The sequence below is a fragment of the Neofelis nebulosa genome, chromosome 2 (genome assembly GCF_028018385.1).
Source record: "Neofelis nebulosa isolate mNeoNeb1 chromosome 2, mNeoNeb1.pri, whole genome shotgun sequence".
In the NCBI taxonomy this organism is placed as follows: Eukaryota; Metazoa; Chordata; class Mammalia; order Carnivora; family Felidae; genus Neofelis; species Neofelis nebulosa.
In genome coordinates, this window is record NC_080783.1 from 44,718,828 (window position 1) to 44,740,303 (window position 21,476).

A 21,476-nucleotide genomic window follows, 5' to 3' on the forward strand; every position below is an offset into this window, starting at 1 on the left:
CTCTCTCTCTCTCTCAAAAATAAACATTAAAATTTTTTTTAAATATATGTAAAAAAAATAAAATAAAATTCTTTTTTCTTTTTGCTGTTCTGATTAGGTAGTTTCTACTCTGCCAGATATTGACCTGTTCTCTATATCATTTCAGTTATTCTTCAGCTTTGGTTCCTATATTTTCTAACTCTGTGTTGAAGTTTGTTCATTCTTGAGTTCAGTGAGTGTCTTTATGACCATTACTTTGAACTCTTTATCAGGTAAATTACTTATCTCTGTTTCATTAAGGTCCCCCCTCCCCCACCCCAGGATTTTATCTTCTTTTGTCTGGAACATACTCCTGTGTCTCCTCCTCTTGTTTGACTGTGTGTGTGTGTGTGTGTGTGTGTGTGTGTGTGTGTGTGTCCTGTGAATTAGAATAGCTACCTCCCTCTTTTAGTCTTGAAGAAGTGGCCATGAGTTAGGAGCATCCTCTGTGTAGACTGGTATGTCTGGTACCTTTGGCTGGTTGGAGTGGAGCAGACATGGGCCAGGAGTGTGCTGCTCTGGGGTTACCTTGGCAGGACAGCTGGGGCTGTGGTGGGCACCTTCAGGGGACAGCCGGAGTTGTTGTGGGCTAGGAACCTGGGACTTGCTAGGGCAGCCCTACTAAGTTGACTAGAGTGCCTGGACCCTGCTCCCATCTGCACTATGAAGCTGGAGGGGGCATATAAAATGTGGTGCTTGCTGGCACCTCTGACCCCAGAGAGTTCCAGCAGTTCCCTGCCTATTTGGTGGATGCCTTAGGGTTACTAGTGGATTAACAGCTATGTTTTGTTTTGTATTGTTTTGTTTTGTTTTGCTGTGCCCAGTATTGGCAAATCTATGCAGGGGCCCCTCCATGACATCCCTTCTTTCGTCAAGTTATCACATTGCGAGTGGTGTTCCTGTGGTTACTATGTCTCTGTCTCTTCTACTCTTATGTATGTGGTTCCCCCTATCATTTTTTGTGCAGAAGCTGTTCAATCTATTCTGGTTCTTTTTCTGCAAGAATTGCTCTATATTTAGATTTAGATCTGGTATCTCTGTGGAAGAAGGCAAATTCAGGTTCTTCCTAAGCCACCATCTTGGACTGCCATCTGAAATACAATTGATTCTATACTGACTTTGTGTTCTGCAAACTTGCTAAACTCATTATTTCTAGTAGAATTTTTTTTGTAGGCTGTATTAGATTTTTTTTAATTTTTTTTAACGTTTATTTATTTTTGAGACAGAGAGAGACACAGCATGAACAGGGGAGGGTCAGAGAGAGGGAGACACAGAATCTGAAACAGGCTCCAGGCTCTGAGCTGTCAGCACAGAGCCCGACGCGGGGCCCGAACTCACGGACCGCGAAACCATGACCTGAGCCGAAGTCGGCTGCTTAACCGCCACCCAGGTGCCCCTGTATTAGATTTTTTGTATAAATAATTATACCATTTACAAATAAAGCCAGTTTTACATTTTCCTTTCCAATCTGGATAGTATTTATTTACTTATTTGTTTTTTGCACTGGATAGAACCTCCAATACAATGTTGAATAGAAGTGTTGAGTGTGGGTATTCCTGCCTTGTTCTTGGTCTTAGGGAAAACATCCAGTCCTTCAAGTAGGAGGTTAGGTATAAGTTTTTCATTAGGTACACTTTATCAGGTGTCCTTTATCAGCAATTCCTAAATTGCTGAGGGTTTTTATTAGGAATGGATTTTGGATCTCTAAAGCCAAAACTTTTTCTGCATTAGTTGAGATGATTATTGATTTTTCCTTTTTAGTTTTGTTAGTGGTGAATTACTTTGATTGGTTTTTCATTAAACTAACCCTGCATCACTAGGATAAATCTCAGTCTGATATGATGTGTTATACTTTTTATATGTTTTTAGGTTTGGTATACTAAAATTTTATTTGGAATTTTTACATCTCTGTTCATGAAAGACATTGGTCTGTGATTTTCGTGTAATGTCCTTGTTTTGTTTTGGTATGAGGGTAATGCTGGCCTCATTTTCTCAAAGAGTTTATCTAGAATTAGTATAATTTTTTTGTATCTTTGGTAGAATTCATCAGTGAAGCCATTGAGGCCTGAATTTTTCTCTGTGAGAAGATTTTTGACTGCAGTTTCAAAGTATTTAATAGATGTAGGGCTATTCAGATTATCTATTTCTTGCAAAAGCTTTAGTACAGTGGATCTTGTAAGGAATTTGTCCAGTTTATGAGCATAAAGTTTTTTATAACATTCCCTTACCTTTTTAGGATTTTGTAGACTTTATAGTGCTTGATATTAGTAATTTGTGTCTTCTCATTTTTTTTCTGATCATTCTAATTAGAGGTTTATTTATTGGTCTCAGAAATCATCTTTTTTATTTCATTTTCTATTTTCTTGTTTTCTGATTTTATCCTGTTTTCTTTCTTTTACTCCTTTGGGTTTCATCTCTTCTTTCTCTAATCTCCTAAGGTGAAAGCTGAAGCCAGCGATTTGACTCCTGGGATACAATTTTATTCTATTCTGATTTTTAAATTTCACTACTTTAAAGATGTTGTTGCATTGCTGTCTTGTTTATGTTTCCCATGAGAAATCTGCTTTCCTCATCTTTGTTCCTCTGTAAGTGTGCTTTTATTATCTCTGGCTGCTCTTAAGATTTTCTACTTATCATTTGTTTGGGGCTAAATGATTATAATGTGCTGTGGTGTATTTTTCATCTTATGCTTGTGTTTCTTGAGCTTAGATTTATAGTTTTTGTTGAATTTTCCAAAGTTGGCATTATTTCTTCAAGTATTTTTCTTTCCCCCACTCCCTTTACAGGAACTCCATTTAAACTTATGTTAAACTCATTAACGTATTGTTTACTTTGAAAGCTTTTCATTTTTTCATTTAAATAGTTCCTATTCCTGTGTCTTCAAGTTCATTAATCTTTTACTAAGTGTAATTTGCTTTAATTCCCATTCAGATATTTTTCTATTTATACATTCATCTTGGTTTTTATCTCTGTAAGTATCATTTATGTCTTCTTTATATCTTCTGTTTCTACTTAACTTTTTGAACCTATAAGATATACTTATTCTGTGTTAATGCTCTTGTTTGCTAATTCTTATGTTTATTATGTCAATTCTGTGTCAATTTTGATTGTTTTATCACCTCATTATAGGTAGTATTTTCCTGCTTTTTAAATGCCTTGCAATTTTCTTTAAGTTTATTTATATTGAGAGAGAGAGAAAGCACATGTGCATGCCAGGGGAGGGGCAGAGAGAGGGGGAGAGAGAGAATCCCACGTGGAGCCCTATTTGGGACTCAAACTCATGAACTGTGAGATCATGACTTGAATCAAAACCAAGAATCAACTGCTTAACCATTTGAGTTACCCAGGCACCCCAATGTCTTGTATTTTTTTTATTGGATTCTTGACATTAAAAACATTTTTTTAATGTTTATTTTTGAGAGAGAGAGAGCATGGGCAGGAGAGGGGCAGAGAGGGAGGGAGACACAGAATCTGAAGCAGGCTTCAGGCTCTGAGCTGTTAGCAAAGAGCCCAACACAGAGCTTGAACTTGGGAATGGTGAGATCATGACCTGAGCTGAAGTTGGACACTCAACCGACTGAGCCACCCAGGTGCCCCTGACTACTTTACTTTATAACCACTGTTCTTATTTCACAGATGAAATATTTTCTTCTTATCTGAACCATAATTGTTTTAACAATTAGTCTTTCTTCCATTCCTTCCTCGATGCTGACTTTTACAACCCCCTTCTCTCTCCCTTTTGTCTTTTCATGAAGGGTTTCCCTCCCTTCTGTGCCTCTGCCATTTTATCTCCCCCACTTCACATACAGGCACCTCAATCCTGCCAAGCTGTCTCCCTCCAACTGTGGAGATCCTTCTGCCACTCTGCAGATCCACTTCCTGGGTGTTACAAGTGATCTGACCTTAGTACAGCTGTGATGGAGGGATGAGGAAAATCCCGGTCACTCCACTTCTCCACCATAACTCCCTTTGTCTGATTTACATTTTAATGCCATCATTCTACTTTAAGGATAATGGATTATAGGGTTACAAGAGCAGTAGCAGGGAGACTTGTTAGGAGGTCATTATATTAATCTAGAGCTATGCTGTATAATATTATAGCTACTGGCCGCATATGGCTATTTAAATATAAATTAAATTAAAATAAATTTAGTTCATTAGTCACACCAGCCACATTTCAAGTGTTAAATAGCCACATTCTGTCTAGTGCCTGCCATATTGGATAGCATAGATTATAGAACATTTTCATCATCACAGAAAATTCTGTTGGATAGCACAGGTCTAGAAGAGGGTGATTTTGACTTGGGGTAGTATGGAACTATATGTTGGAATAAAATAGATTTGAAAAATGTTTTGGAGTGAACTGGCTTACTCATGTGATGAATCAGGAATAATTCCAAGGTGTTTAGCTTGTGTGGCTGGATGGATGAGGCTGATTAGGGAAGGAGCCATGTAGTTAGAGGGTTTGGGGAATCATATTGTGTTTTTGCCATGTTATATTTGAGGTGCTTATTATCCATGTGCTTATGTCTAGAATGCAGATCTAAAGAGTTTCCTATTCAAGGGAAAAGGCATAAGTTAGATATATAGATTTGGAAGCGTATTGGTCTGTTAGGGCTGCAGTAACAATACTACAGACTGGTGATGTAAACAACATTTACTTTTCACAGTTCTGGAGGCTGGAAGTCTAAGACCAAGGTAATGGAAGGTTTGGTTTCACCTGAGGCTTCTCTCCTTAGCTTCTGGATAGCTGCCTTCTTGCTGTGTCCTCACATGGCCTTTCCTGTGTGTCTGTGCTTCTAGTGCTGTTGTCTTCTTCTTATAAAGATCAGTTGTACTGGATTAGGGCCTAGCATTATAACCTCATTTAACTTTATCTTTTTAGAGGGCCTATATCCAAACTGTCACATGGGGCGGGGGGGGGGGGGGGGGTCAAGTCTTCAGTTTAAAAATTTTGTGGGGGACACAGTTCAGTCCATAACAGGGACTTAAGAGCATACAGATGTTATCTAGAGCCAAAAGTGCTGAGGAAATATGTGTGTAGGGAGGTAGGGATAGCCTAAGGTCAAGCCTAGGCATAGCAGCATGTAGAGGTCAAGCAAGGGAAGTGGACCCGGCAGTAGGGGATGGAAGGGAGCAGCCACTGAGGCAGGGGCAAAAAGAGAGAATGTATTATCCTGGAGCAGAGGAAAGTACTTCAGGACAAAGTATTTTTTCACTTGTGAAGAGTGCTTCTGAGGCTGTGGGGAAGGTAGTATATGGTGTAGAATGTATGTAGAGTATAGAATGTTGGGGAACTGAAAGAAGAACAGAGTGGCTGGAATGTAGTGAGTGAGTATAGTAAGAGATGTATTTGAAAAGGTGGTTGGGGGCCTTGAAGACTTTGAAAGTGTTAGTTTTAATCTAAGAGGGATAGACTTTCTGGAAGAGTTATGGAAGAGTTTTAAGCAGTAGAAGGCAAAACATGATCAAGATTTGTGTAATTAAAAAGATCACTCTGGTGGGGTGCCTGGGTGTTAGTTGGGCATCTGACTTCAGCTCAGGTCATGATCACACAGTTGTGGGTTCGGGCCCCACATCAGGCTCTGTGCTGACAGCTCAGAGCCTGGAGTCTGTGTCAGATTCTGTGTCTCCCTATCTCTCTGCCCCTTCATTAAAAAATTTAAAAAAAAATCACTCTGGCCATTCTTTGTAGGGAGAACTTTCTGGAGGAGGAATCAATAGGTCATAGTCACTGGTGGGTGCTAAAGGGGTGGTTATGAGAAGAAGGTGTCCAGGCTGGATGGCTGTGTGCTTGCTTTATTGAGGTGAGTGGTATCGGAAGGGAGATGATGGCAGTTGGGGGAACTCATGAATTCCCTTTTAGACCTTTTTTATTTGAGATGCTAAGAGATATTTAGAGTAGAATGGTAATTCTTTCAAGTCTAAGAACTTTTTTGTCAAGTAGAATTGAGAAGAATTTGAATGCCTGTGTTCTAGTCTCAACTTGAATAAATGAAGCAATCTTAGAATAGATACATGGATTATAAAACTAGAGGGTCACAGTTATTTAAGGAGCTCTTAAATACCAAAAAATACTGGCAAATATTTGCATATATGCTACTTTCAGTCATTTTTAATAAGGAATTTTTAATAAGGGAATTAAAAAAAAGATGGCTAAGAAAAGAGTTACTGCAAGTGATTTTGTTAGGTGTAAACTTGTTCTTCGTAGGATTAAAGGTTATGGCATCACTTTAAATATCTTGAATATTATATCATTGACTAATGGAATAGACTATGACTTAAATGATAATGAATTGTCACATAATATTGGATTATGCATATTTTTTCTTTGCTTATCATTTGGAAAGAAAGTATTCTTTCGGTTTTTACTATTTCAGAGATGATCAAAAATAGGAAACTTTAGGTAGTATTTATTGAGTACTACTTATATATAGAAAATTATGCTGTCAAATACTTTGACTTGTATGGCAGTAAGATGTGAAAATTTTGAAAAAAACCTCAAGTTAGCACAATTTAATAGCAAGTCTTTTGTGATTTTGATTGCATTGGATAGTACTTAGTTTAGTAATATTTTTAGTATAGATTCAAATTCCGGAGAGAGATGGCCATCTGATCTCAAAGAGTTACATTCTTTTTTTTCATTTGAGTCGATATCTCTTTCCATTATTTTATTACAGGACTCTTCCCTGATGTGGGTGGAGGTTATTTCTTGCCACGACTTCAAGGAAAACTTGGTTACTTCCTTGCATTAACAGGATTCAGACTGAAAGGAAGAGATGTGTATACAGCAGGAATTGCGACACATTTTGTGGATTCTGAAAAGGTAATTGCTTGGATGATTGCATTTTGTGTTGTTAGAATAATTCCTATTGTACATGGAGGCATTATGAGTGGTTGAGATCACAGGCTTTTGGTTAGACATGGGTCTGAATCCAGGATCTGCCGCTTAAAGCTGTGTGACCTTTGAGACAGTATTTAAGCTCTCTAATCATGTTTCCTTATGTGCAAAATGGAGAGAATTGTATCTGGATTCAGGGCTGTTTTGTCTGACACCGTCAGTGCCTAATTTTTAATGAATACTTACACTTTGGTAAAAAATAACCCACACCTTCTTTAAGAAAACCTAATATAGGGGCGCCTGGGTGGCGCAGTCGGTTAAGCGTCCGACTTCAGCCAGGTCACGATCTCGCGGTCCGTGAGTTCGAGCCCCGCGTCAGGCTCTGGGCTGATGGCTCGGAGCCTGGAGCCTGTTTCCGATTCTGTGTCTCCCTCTCTCTCTGTCCCTCCCCCGTTCATGCTCTGTCTCTCTCTGTCCCAAAAATAAATAAATAAACGTTGAAAAAAAAAATTAAAAAAAAAAAAGAAAACCTAATATATAAAGATTTAAATTTATATATAGAAAGATAGGCTTTTATAAAAACATTTTTGAAAGGTCTTCTCAATTGTGAGTTTCCTTACCAGTGCATTTAAGGGTTCCATTTGTAAAATAGTCTTAAAAACTTTTCTAAAGGGTATCTGTTGCAAGGGACACATGTTGCTTATCTGTCTCTTCTTTTTAACAATGTGGCCAATTTTCTTAGCACAGTATAGCATAGTGGCAAAGAACTGCAGACAGACAGCTTGAGTTTAAATCTTAGGTTGAATTTAGCTTCTTTATCACCCAGTTTTATCATTTCCAAATGGGGATGGCAGTTTCTACCATAGTAGTTGAATCTCTTTGTGGTAAATGTAAGAGAAAATCCAATTCAATGTGGTTTTGCCTCAGAATTCCCAGTAAGAGATTTGGGATTTATTCTGCTTCAACTGGCTTAGCTCACTCTCATTGAACTGGCTTATATCACCCTTGAACCCGAAAGTGGGTTAGCCTGTATCAACTAGCCCACCTTGCTAATGTGCTCCATTAATGTGTTCCATTTCTGGAACTATGGGGTGAACTTAGCTTTCCAGGATGCACATAGGTCTGTAAATGAATATCTGATCTTGAAGGAGATGTTTTGGGATAGGAGAAGGAATATTATAAAAAAGTACAAAGTACAGGGGCATCTGGGTGGCTCAGTCGGTTGAGTGTCCAACTTTGGCTCAGGTCATGATCTCGCGGTCCGTGAGTTTGAGCCCTGCGTCGGGCTCTGTGCTGACAGCTCAGAGCCTGGAATGTGCTTCGGATTCTGTGTCTCCTTCTCTCTCTGCCCCTAACCCACTCGCATTCTGTCTCTGTCTCTCTCAAAAATAAATAAACATTAAGAAAAAAATATATAAAGTACACAAAGTTGAAAATTGTTTCCCGTACACTGTTAGGAGGGCCTTCTATCACATTTGCTTGAAGTTTCAGATCTTTCTCCATGTTATGGGCATCCACAGTCACATTGAGTAGGGGGCGGTCCCATTCTTCTCTTTAGGTGTAACAGGAAGCAAACATAGGAGTCCATTATCTCTTCTGGAGGGACAATCTTGAATAGAGCGGAATTTAGTTAAGGATGGGAGACAGTGCTAATGCACAACCTATTCCCTTCTCTGTCATACAGAGAAAGTACTCAGTGGATTGAAAGGAGGGAAAACTTACTTATAAGAAGGGACTGGAAGTTTTCCCACAGAGGTTGCAGTTCAGCTAAGCCTTAAGATGAGTTTTGTCAGGAAAGGCATTCTGGATAGAGAAAATATGTAATGAGCAAGCTCATGGGCAGGAAAGCATTTGGTATGTTTTGGAAACAATAAAAAGTCCCATTTGTTGAGCTTAGAACAGGTATGTGAGGGATATAGATGGAGAGTTAAGTGTGGCTGTATGGTATAGCTGTGCATTGACTATAGTAGCCATTAGTCACATGTGGCAATTTTAGTTAAAATTTGTAATTCAGATCTTTGGTTGCAATACTACATTTCAAGTGTCTAATAGCCAGAGAGAAACAAAGATGAATGTCTCTCTTTCTCCTCTTTATTTTCTTCCATCTTTATCCAATTCCTTGCAAGGTATGTGCTGTGTGGGAATGTGTGTGCATTCAACTTCAGAGAAAATTTCCTTCACTGATTCAGCTGAAGAGAGCACATCATAATTTTAAGACAAGTATTTTTAAAAAGAATATAAGGTTTCTAAAAAAAAAAAAAGTCTGTTTCTTTTGGGTTTCAAGTGTTTTCTTTTTTTTTTTTTCCTCTTTTAGTTGGGCATGTTAGAAGAAGATTTGATAGCCCTAAAATCACCTTCAAAAGAAAATATTGCGGATGTCTTAGAAGCTTACCATACAAAGGTAATCTTTCAGTATTCTAACTTCAGATTTTAATTCATGGGGAAGAGGGAGTGATTGAACAATTAGCAGTTGGTGGATATAAATATGCTGAGATTAATTTTCTTTAAAGCTTGATGGAAGGATCACTGCTTCACAATTGTTAGGATAGTCATCTGAGAAGACGACTTCTTTGCTGCACTTATCTTCTCATTGCTGGTGAATATCAGTGCCTAACCTTGTGATTGGCCCTTGCAAGGGCTTTTTACAATGCACTGTGACATGTCTGTAATGGATGGTTCAGTGTTGACCCTGTTGAGCTGCTGAAGTGAAACTCTGGTACATATCTAAATATAATAATAAAATATATCGCAGTGTCACTTGTAATTCTTATGTTATTTAACTTTCTTTTAAGAGCCAAAACTCTCTAAAAATGTTATATGACTTTTTATTAAACTTGATGGGTTGAATACATGCTCCCTTCTAAAACCCCACTTAATTGTAATGAAGGAATAAAAAAGGTGCAAATCCACAAAGAACAGAAAAGGAGAAAGTGGCAGGCATGAGATGTCAATATTTTGGAAGGCTGAAAACAGAAGGATGAGGGCAGCTACTTTAAATTTATTTATTTATTTATTTATTTATTTATTTATTTATTTATTTAACACTTATTTATTTTTGAGACAGAGAACGTGGACGGGGGAGGGGCAGAGAGAGAGAGAGGGAGACACAGAATCTGAAACAGGCTCCAGGCTCTGAGCTGTCAGGACAGAGCCCGATGCGGGGCTCGAACTCATGAACCTCAAGATCATGACCTGAGCCGAAGTCGGACGCTTAACTGACTGAGCCACCCAGGCACCCCTAGGGGGCAGCTACTTTAGATTTGAGAACACTGAAGTCTTATCTTTCAGTGGGGGAAGGCAGTAAGAAGCAAGCCAGTTCTTGCTGTGTATGCTCTGTAAGGTACTAGGGTCCTCTGAAGACTGGGGTGTGGAGATGGACAGAAAAAACAAGAGGATCCCTTCAAATTTTTATAAGGAGCAGTTAGGCCTCCAGAAGTCTTCCTCCTGTAGCAGCAACTAACCTTTCATAGCCTGACTGAAGATTGGAAATTTACTCCTTAGATCAAATCAAACAGACCTTGCTGACTGAGGGAAAGGAGCAGGTTCTTCCAAAAAAAAAAAGAGGCATAACATAGTGAATAGGAATACCCCTAGCCTATTCTTCTAGTTAGCTTCCAAACTATTAAATATCCTCTATCTTAGTTTGGGCAGCTATAATAAAAACACCATTAAGTTTGATGGCTTAAACAATAGAAACTTATTTCTCACAGTTCTGGAGGCTGGAAATTCCAAAGATTTGGTGTCAGTTAAATTCTTGGTGAGGACCCTCTTCCTGGTTTGCAGATGACCTCCTTCTTGCTGTGTCCTTACACAGCAAAGTGAACTCTCTCAGGTCTCTTCTTATAAGGATGCTAATCCCATCATGAGGGCTCCACCCTCTTGACCTAATTATCTCCCAAAGGCACCATCTCCAAATACCATCACTTTGGGGATTAAAGTTTCAGCATGAATTTTGGGGTGACACAAACATTCGGTCAATGGCACCATCCCACTTCCAAGCAGTACATTTGAAGAAAAAGAAAAAAACCTATAGATGTTGCCACTTGAGGACTGTCCCCACCCCCCCCTCCGCCTCCACAAAACATCCAGGTCTTTGCCTGATATCTGTAATGCTTCAGACAATTGATAATCCTATAACTACGATTGACTTTACACATAAAGCTACTTAATTGTAATACTTCACACTAAAATTTTTTATGCTAAGTGTAAAAACAAAGAAGGCACTTGAAACAAGCAGACAATGCAGGGAGGAGAAAGAGAAAGAGGGAGGAAGGAAAGGAAGAAAAACTATAACTGTTAAAACTTTTATGGTTCTGATAAGAGGAAAATATTTCATCTGTGAAATAAGAACAGAAGTTATAAAGTAAAAGTATTCAGGGACGTCTGGGTGTCTCAGTTGGTTGAGCAGGTCATTATCTTGTGGTTGAGAGTTCGAGCCCCGCATTAGGCTCTGTGCTGACAGCTCAGAGCCTGGGGCCTGCTTCAGATTCTGTGTCTCCCACTCTCTGCCACTCCCCCACTCATGCTCTGTCTTTCTCTCTCTCTCTCTCAAAAATAAAAATTAAAAATTAAAGTAATAAAATAAAGTAGTCAAAGAATAAAAGAGAAGTGTGATTAACAAAAGGGAAAAACTCCACAACAGATTAGATTAAAATGGAAGGTTGAAGAAAATTGTAACAAGACAGAAAGGTTAATAACATGGAAAATGAAGAGAAAGGAAGATTAGAGGTATTATTCCAGGAGGTCTAATATCTTATTATTAGGAATTCATAACAGAGAAGTGAGAGGGGAGGAAATCTTTAGAAAAATAGTGTAAGAATTTTATCCAGAACTCAAGAACATGAGTATGGATTCACAGAGCCCCTGAATGTTCAGTGCTATGACTGTGAACACAGAGCACATGAGGATTTCACCAGATTTTTGTCAAAGCATTTGACAGTCTCTCATGTTGGGTAAATATAGCATGAATTATAGTGTGTGGGAGTTGAAGGGCCTTATCAAACAGTTCTGTTAAATTTGAGGGTATTAGTCTATAAATAAAGTCATGTTGGCCTTTTTCAGTTTTTTAGAATTTTTCCCAGTGAATTGGATGAGACTGTTGACAGCATTTTGATCAAATTGACTTGAAACTAAGAAAAAAAATTAGGTGAAAGAATATGGATTAAAAAATCACTCCCTGTGTTTTCCTTTACTCTCCCACTACTACCACATTCATAACACTTTTGACACCAAATGTGTGTGCACACATCAAGCAATTCTCTGCAACACCAGATGGATGTCCAGTAGTTAGTTTTAATCCTAATGCTGTCTACCTGGAGTTAGCATCAGATACCACACCCTAATGTCTCAGTCCCACAAAACTGACCCCATTTCAGATGCCAGTCACAAGTCCCAACTTGTCACTTCTGACTGGTTGGCCATAAATTGGGGTTCTCATGACCCCTTCCTTGGGTTTGATAATTTGCCAGAATTTCTCATAGAACTCAGGGAAACAGTGTTTTTGGTTTATTATAAAGGACACAGTAAAAGATACGAATGAATAGTCCAGTAAATGGTACACAGGGCAAGGTCTAGAAGGGTCTCAAGCCCAGGAGCTTCTGTCCCAGTGAGGTTGGGGTGTACCACTCTGCCCGCTTGGAGATGTGTTCACTAATCTGGAAGCTCTCCAGCCTATTGGATTTTTTGGAGGCTTTATTACGTAGTCACTGTTGATTAAACTATTGGCCATGGGTGACTGAACTCAGTCCACAACCTCTTTCCCCTCACTGGAGATGGAGGGAAGTGGGGAGGTGGTAGTAGTGTGGGGGAGGGACTTTCAGTCTCACCCTCTAATCACTGGTTGGTTTCTCTGGAAGTCAGCTCCTTTCTTTTCCAAAAGTCCCCTCATTAACTTGAACTCTAGTGTGGTCGGAAGGGGCTTGTTATGAATAACAAAAGACCCATTTCACCTTTATTTTAGGAACCCAGGACAAAAGACCAAATACTACAAAACGATGCCCTGTTTAGAGAAATTCCAAGGTTTGGGGGAGCTAAGAGCCAGCAACAAAGAACAAATGTATGGGCAAAGACTAAATATGTATTTTTTATATTTTTTTAAGATTTTATTTTTAAGTAATCTCTACCTCCAAGTTAGGGCTCACACCCACAACTCCAAAATCAAGAGTCACATGCTCTACTGACTGAGCCAGCTGGTTGCCCTTGTATTTCTTATTTTAAATCACAGGATCACAATAGAGATAAGTGAAAATTTTGAATTTCCATCCAAAGTACCAAATATATAAAGTATAGCACGGGAGAAATGTAGCCTACAATGGGACTGGTTTAAAAAAAAAAAATAGCAGCATAATAGAACTGCCTGAAAACTAACTCAGGCTTAGTCTTATTAGTAAAAGTGTTGTACCCAGAACAAAGAAGGATATGTGGAGCCCTGCTATACTTTGCTATGACCCAGTCATACCTGTAGCTAATGTAGAAGGACTGGACCTGGTTTGTGAGGGAACACGAAACTGTTCTGTGTGAGAAGAGAGGTGGAAGTAGGATTAACTAGCACTATAAACAGGAAAGGACTAGTTTGGTCCAGAATAAAAAAAAAAAAAAAATCCTAATTGTTCAATCATTTGTGAGTTCCTTCCTGAGGTACTGTTTTCTGTCCCTGGAGGTCAGCGCTACAGAGATAACAGTCATGTTGTAGGAATTTCCATACCGAATGGAAATTTGGACAGGATGATTTCTCAGGTCCCTTAAAATGCTTAATTCATTGACATATTTTAATGATGATGTAGCATATATAATGAATTCTACATAAAAATACAAGAACATATTTTGCCTTTCACACTTTTAAGGCCTGCTCTGGAAAAATACAGTCTGGATTTTTAGTTATTTATGAGCTTGTTGGATATAATTTGACTGAAAGTGATAATCTGACTCAAAGTGTATTATTCAATTTGATGACATTTTAAAGGATTTTTAGAAGATTTGGGTTACTTCAAGTTAATTATGAGATTTTTTTTCCCCAAACAGTCCAAGATTGATCAAGACAAGTCTTTTATACTTGAGGAACACATGGACAAAATAAACAGGTACTTAAAGAGAGGTCTTAGTATATTTGTTCTTTTGGAAGGACTGTATTAAATTGAATTTGCTAACATTATTACATTGTGTTTGGAAATGCACTGAATTCTGAGATTAGATAGCATAGTGCTTTTATTTTCACTTTTTAAAGTAGCTTCTTGCTTACTCTTTCAGAGGGATTAAATCCATATACTTTATCATGCTGATTCATTTTAGTGCAAAACATCTCTTTTAATGGGAAAGAGGCTAGAAAATAACAATTGAATTATCTTTTATTTTTGTAAAGTCATTTTTTACAGAGTTCTTATGAAGCTGATCAGCCAAGAATTTTTTTGTGCAGTGATTTGAGAGATTGACAGACTGGCTTAAGGAACATAGGAGGAAAATTACTGGAAAATAAGACATCTACCTCTAATTTTAGAAGCATCAGTTTTTCACAGTTACAATATTTATTTACATATAATAGACGCAAGAAAGCAAAAAAAAGAAAAATTTGGCTTTGTGTTGAATTAATGAAAGCAGACTGCAAACACCCAGAGAAGCAGTGTGTTATTTCATCATCCTGTAAAGTATCTTGGAAATTTTTTCATTATTGAAATGCAGTTTGGGGAAAGCCTGTGTTTATATTCATTGCTATTTTGGAAAGAAGAAATTGCTTGCAGATTGGTGAAATCATGTGTTTCCTTTTTTATAGTTGCTTCTCAGCCAATACTGTGGAACAGATTATTGAAAATTTACAGCAAGATGGTTCATCTTTTGCCTTAGAACAGTTGAAGGTAATGTATGGATCATTTCTGCTCTGAGTGTGGTGGATTTTGTGATAGGGAAACCTCCTTGAAAGGCATCAGAGCTCCATGGTGGTGACACTGCACAGTTTTTTGTTTTTTGTTTTCCTGAGCTCATTTGAGCCTCAGAAAGCAATTTCACAAAACCTTTATCTATACCCAAGTGTCTTGTCTACCTGCTGGATGTTTATAGCAAAGCTGAGCTGTTTTTAGGTCCTATGACTGTAACAGAGACTTCAGTAAGCATGCTTCATCTCCCTGTAGTCCTCCTTGTCCTGGGGAGAAACATTTAAGGACATTTTTATTAGAAAGGCTGGGTCATTGGAGAATAGTCTTCTTATAATATATTGCAATTTGTGCCTTTAATCTATATATTCTATTTAATATGCAGCAGATCAATATATGGTCTTTCTAAGCAACAGTGATAAAAATAAAAAAAAAATGATCCTTTTCAAACTAATAAGAGGCCCCATCCATAGCCATAGCTGAATTTTAAGCAGTGTTCGTCAGTGTTAGGCACACTTTGATCTTTCTACAAGGTGACTCAACAGGTAACAGCAGAAGAAAAGCTGTTTTTGTATAAAAGAGTACACACTGGATACTGATGTGCTTGGAACTACAATATAATTATGAAACTTGGAATATTTCAGACTTCTACATAAAGGAAAGAAAAAAAGTGTTTCCTCGTACTTTCTTTTTCTTTTTTCTAATTCAAATCTTAGTTAATATACAGTGCAATATTGGTTTCAGGAATAGAATTCAGTAATTCATTACTTATAACACCCAGTGCTCATCACAAGTGCTGTCCTTAGTACCCATCACCCATCTAGCCCATCTCCCACCCACCTCCCTCCATCAACTCTGTTTGTTCTCTGTCGTTAAGAGTCTCTTATGATTTGATTCCCTCTTTTCTCCTCCCTGTCTTCCCATATATTCATCTGTTTTGTTTCTTAAATTCCACATATGAATGAAATTATGGTATTTGACTTACTTTGCTGATTGACTTAGTTTGCTTAGTATAATACATTCTAGCTCCATTCATGTCATTACAAATGGCAAGATCTCATTCTTTTTGATGCCTGATACTCCTGTGTGTGTGTGTGTGTGTGTGTGTGTGTGTGTGTGTGTGTGTACACCACATCTTTTTTATCCACTCATCAGTTGATGGACATGTGGGCTCTCTCCATAGTTTGGCTATTGTTGATAATGCTGCTATAAACATCAGGGTGCATGTACCCCTTTCAATCTGTATTTTTGTATCCTTCAGGTAAATACCTAGTGCAATTGCTGGATCATAGGGTAATTCTATTTTTAACTATTTGAGGAACCTCCATACTGTTCTCCAGAGTGGCTGCACCAGTTTGTGTTCCCATCAACAGTGCAAGAGGGTTCCTCTTTCACTGCATCCTCACTAACACCTGTTGTCTCTTGTGTTAATTTTAGCCACTCTGACAGGTGCCAGGTGGTATCTCATTGTGGTTTTGATTTGTATTTCCCTGATAATGACTGATGTTCAGCATCTTTTCATGTGTCTGTTGGCCATCTGGATATCTTCTTTGGAAAAATGTCTATTCATGACGTCTGCCCATTTCTTTACTGGTTGGTTGTTTTTTGGGTGTTGAATTTGATAAGTTCTTTATAGATTTTGGATACTAACCCTTTATCATATATGTCATTTACAAATATCTTTTCCCATTGTGTAGGCTGTCTGTGGGTTTTGTTGATTGTCTCCTTCTCTGTGCAGAGAAGATCTTGATGAGGTCCCAGTAGTTCATGTTTGCTTTTGTTTCCCTTGCCTTTGGCAACATGTGCACTAAAAAGTTGCTCTAGCAGAGGTTAAAGAGGTTGCTACCTGTGTTCTACTGTAGGATTTTGATGGTTTCCTGTCTCACATTTAGCTCTTTCATACATTTTGAATGTGTCTGGTGTAAGAAAGTGTTCCAATTTTTCTGCATGTTGCCATCCAGTTTTCCCAACACCATTTGTTGAAGAGACCCTGTTTCCATTGGATAGTCTTTCCTGCTTTGTCAAAGATTTGTTGACCATATAGTTGTGGGTCAATTTCTGGGTTGTCTATTCTCCATTGATCTATATGTCTGTTTTTGTGCCAATACCATACTGTCTTGATGACCTCAGCTTTGTAATATAGCTTGAAATCCAGACTTGTGATTCCTCCAGTTTTGTTTTTCTTTTTCAGGATTGCTTTGGCTATTTGGGGTCTGTTGTGGTTCTGTACAAATTTTAGGATTGTTTTAGCTCTGCGAAGAATGCTGGTGATATTTTGATAGGGATTCCATTAAGTGTGTAGATTGCTTTGGGCAGTATAGACGTTTCAACAATGTTTGTTCTTCCAATCCATGAGCAAGGAATGTTTTTCCATTTTGTTGTGTCCTCTTCAACTTCTTTCATGTCTTCTGTAGTTTTCAGAATACAGATCTTTTACCTCTTTAATTAGGTTTATTCCTAGGTATCTTATTGTTTTTGGTGCGATTATAAATGGAATCAATTCCTTGATATCTTTTTCTGCTGCTTCATTATTGTTCGAGATGCACCAGATTTCCGAACGTTGTTTTTATATCCTGCGGCTTTGCTGAATTCATGCATTAGTTGTAGCAATTCTTTGGTGGAGTCTTTTGGGTTTTCCACATAGAGTATCGTGTCGTCTGCAAATACTGAAAGTTTGACTTTTTCCTTGCCAATTTGTATGCCCTTTATTTCTTTTTGTTGCCTGACTGCTAAGGCTAAGACTTCCAGTCTTAAATAGTAGTGGTGAGAGTGGGCATCTTTATTTTGTTCCTAACCATAAGGGAAATGCTTTGTTCCTAACCATAAGGGAAATGCTCTCAGTCTTTCCCTGTTAAGGAAGATATTAGCTGTGTGTCTTTCATATATGGTCTTGATGATGTTGAGGTATTTTCCATCTGTCCCTACTTTGTTGAGGGTTTTTGTCAAGAATGGATGCTGTATTTTTCAGATGCTTTTTCTCCATCTATTGACAGGATCATATGGTTCTTATCTATTCTTTTATTAATGTGGTGTATAGCATTGACTGATTTGTGAATATGGAACCAGCCCTGCAGCCCAGGAATAAATGCTACTTGATCATGGTGAATAATTCTTTTAATGTACTGTTGAATTCACTTTGCTGGTATCTTGTTGAGAATTTTTGCACCCAGGTTCATCAGGGATATTGGCCTATAATTCTTTTTAGTGGGGTCTTTGGTTTTGGAATCAAGGTAATGCTGGCTTCATAGAATGAGTTTGGAAGCTTTCCTTCCATTTCTATTTTTTTGGAACAGTTTGAGAATAGGTATTAAATCTTCTTTAAATGTCTGGTAGAATTCCCCTGGGAAGCCATCTGGCCCAGGACTCTAGGAGGTTTTATATTTGTTGGGAGATTTTTGATTACTGATTGAATTTCTTTGCTGGTTACAGGTCTCTTCAGATTTTCTATTTCTTCTTTTTTCAGTTTTGGTACTTTGCAGGTTTCTAGGATTTTGTCCATTTCTTCCAGATTGCCCAGTTTGCTGGCATATAATTTTTCATAGTATTCTCTCTTAATTTGTATTTCTGTAATGTTTATTGTGATATCTCCTCTTTCCTTTGTGATTTTATCTATTTGGATCCTTTCTCTTTTTGATAAATCTGGCTAAAGGTTTATCAATTTTGTTTATTCTTTTAAAGAACCAGCTCTTGGTTTTGTTGATCTGTTCTACTGTTTTTGTTGTTGTTGCTGTTTCTAGATTGTTTACTTCTGCTATAATCTTTATTATTTCCCTTCTGCTGGCTTCAGGCTTTATTTGCTCCTTTTCTGGCTCCTTTACGTGCCAGATCTTTGGGCACCTTTCTTGCTTGGGTGCAAGATTTGGGATCTTTCTTGCTTCTTGAGATAGGCCTCAATTGTAATATTTGTTCCTCTTAGCACTACCTTTGCTACATCCCAAAGAGTTTGGACTGTCATATTTCCATTTCTGTTTGCTTCCATATATTTTTTTATTCTTTAATTTCCTGGTAACCCATTAGTTCTTTGGTAGGATACCCTTTAACCTCCATGTATTTGAGGGCTTTCCAAATTTTTTCTTGTGTTTAATTACAAGTCATTGCATTGTGATTTGAAAATATGCATGATATGATCTTGATCTTTTTATATTTGTTGAGGGCTGATTTGTGACCCAGTATGTAATCTATTCTGTAGAATGTTCCATGTGCACTTGAGAAGAATGTGTATTTTGCTGCTTTAGGATGAAATGTTCTGAATATGTTTGTTAAGCCCATTGGTGTAATGTGTCATTTAAAGCTATTGTTTACATTGGGCATCTGGGTGGCTCAGTCAGTTGGGCATCTGACGTTGGCCCAGGTTATGATCTCGCAGTTCGGGAGTTTGAGCCCCTCATTGGGCTCTGTGCTGACAGCTCAGAGCCTGGATCCTGCTCCGGATTCTGCGTCTCCCTCTGTCTCTGCCCCTCCCCAGCTCGCGTGTGTGTGCTTGCTCTCTGTCTCTCTCACTCTCTCTCAAAAATAAATAAGCATTAAAAAAAAAAATTGTAATGAAAAAAAAAAAACAACACCAAAGCCATTGTTTTCTTGTTGATGATCTTCCTTGTTTAGGTGATCTGCCCATTGTTGTAAGTGGGATGTTAAAGTCCCCTGCTATTACTGTGTTATTATCAATAAGTTTGTTTGTTATTAATTGATTTATGTATTTGAGTGCTTTCAAATTGCGGGTATAGTTACAATTGTTAGCTGCTCTTGATGGATAGACCCCTTAATTATGATATAATGCCCTTCTTCATTCATCTCTTGTTACAATCTTTGTTTTAAAATGTAGTTTGTCTAATTATGGCTACGCTGGCTTTCCTTTGATGTCCATTAGCATGATAGATGATTTTCCATCCCCTCACTTTCAATCTGCAGGTGTCTTTAGGTCTAAAATAAGTCTCTTGTAAGCTGCATATAGATGGATCTTGTTTTTTTATTCATTCTGAAACCTTAGGTCTTTTGATTAGGGCATTTAGTCCATTAACATTCAGAGTGATTATTGAAAGATATGAATTTAGTGCCATTGTGTTACCTGTGGAGTTGGTGTTTCTGGTGATTCTCTGGTCCTTTCTAGTCTTTGATGCTTTGCTGTTGTTTTGTTTTGTTTTGTTTTGTTTTGTTTTGTTTTTTGGAGGTTGGGGGAGGTTTCTGTCTGTACCCAAAGAGTCCCCCTTAAAATTTCTTGCGGAGCTGGTTTAGCGGTCACAAACCCCTTTAGTTTTTGTCTGGGAACCTCTGTCTCTCCTTCTATTCTGAATGACAGCCTTGCTGGATAAAGCATTCTTGGCTGCATATTTTTCCCATTCAGTACATTGAATATTTTCTGCTACTCCCATCTGGCCTGCCACATTTCAGTGGATAGATCTGCTGCTAACCTTATGTGTTTACCATTGGAGGTTAAGGACGTTTTGTCCCTGGCTGCTTTCACAATTCTCTCTTTGTCTTTGTATTTTGCAAGTTTCACTATGATATGTTGTGCTGTTGACCTGTTTTTGTTGATCTTGAGGAGAATTCTCTGTGCCTTTTGGGCTTGAGTGCCTGTTTCCTTCCCCAGGTTAGGGAGATCCTCAGCTATAATTTGTTCAAATAAGCCTTCTACCCCTTTTTCCCAATCCTCTTCTTCTGAGACTCCTATGATACCTATATTGTTTTGCTTGATGGAATTGTAGAGTTCCCTAACTATCTAATAGTTTTGTTTCCTTCTTTTCAGCTTCATTATTTTACATAATTTTATCTTCTATATCACCTATTCTCTCCTCTGCTGCTTCATTCCTCATTGTGACTCTATCGTGTTGATTTTGCATCTCAGTTATCACATTTCTTATTTTAGCCTGACTAGTTTTTAGGTCTTTGATCTCTGCAGCAAGGGTTTTTCTGGTGTCTTCTATGCTTTTTCAAGCCCAGCTAGTAGTCTTAGGACTGATGTTCTAAATTCTTGTTCAGATAATATTGCTTATATCTGTTTTGAGCAAGTCCCTGGCTGGGATTTCTTCTTGACCTTTCTTTTGGGGAGAATTCCTCCATCTTGTCATTTTGGCTAAGTTTTTGTGTTTTGCATGTTTTGAAAGCTTGTTACGTTCCCTGCACGTGAGAGTAATGCTACTACATTAAAAGGGGGTCATACACTGTCCAGGGCCTGGCACTTCAGGAAGTGTGTCTGGTGTAAACTGTGTATACTGTACTGTTGCAGATTGGCTGTGCTTTCCCACTGGTCAGTCAGCTGCAGAGCTCCTCCTTGCTGGCGGGGGCGGGCGGGGGGGCGGGGTTGGACCTTTAATTCAGTGTGCTTTAATTTGTTTGTTAAAATAAGCCTGGGGGAAAAAAAGGAAGAAAAAAAGCCTGATATAAAAAAAGAGAGAGAGAGAGAAGGAAAAGGAATGAAAGGAAAAAAAAAAAAAAAACAGCGTCAAAAAATATAATACTGATTCCAAAGGAAAAGGATGGAAAAAAAAGAAAGGAAAAATAATCCTGATTTTAAAAAAAAAGAGAGAGAAAAGGAAATGTAAAAGACAAAAATGTATAAGCCTGATTCCAAAAGAAAAAAAGAAGAAAGGAAAAAAAAAGTAAGCCTGATTCTATTTCCACCAGAACTGCAGGTGATGCTTTGAAGCATTTGATTTTCAGTGCACTTGGTACACGGGGATGCTTACTGTGCTGGTCTTCTGGAGGAGAGGTCTGCATGCTTTGGCTCAGAGTCAGTCTTGCCCCAGTAAATAAGCAGT

General features: G+C 38.1%; 1 protein-coding gene across 1 annotated transcript in view; it reads left to right on the forward strand.

Annotated features, from left to right (window-relative positions):
* HIBCH (3-hydroxyisobutyryl-CoA hydrolase) overlaps positions 1 to 21,476 on the forward strand; it is a 122,182-nt gene that overhangs the window by 76,188 nt on the left and 24,518 nt on the right. The window contains 4 exon segments of the mRNA XM_058711192.1: positions 6,699 to 6,844; positions 9,174 to 9,260; positions 13,880 to 13,938; positions 14,625 to 14,706. Of these exon segments, the coding sequence (XP_058567175.1) occupies positions 6,699 to 6,844; positions 9,174 to 9,260; positions 13,880 to 13,938; positions 14,625 to 14,706 (374 nt within the window).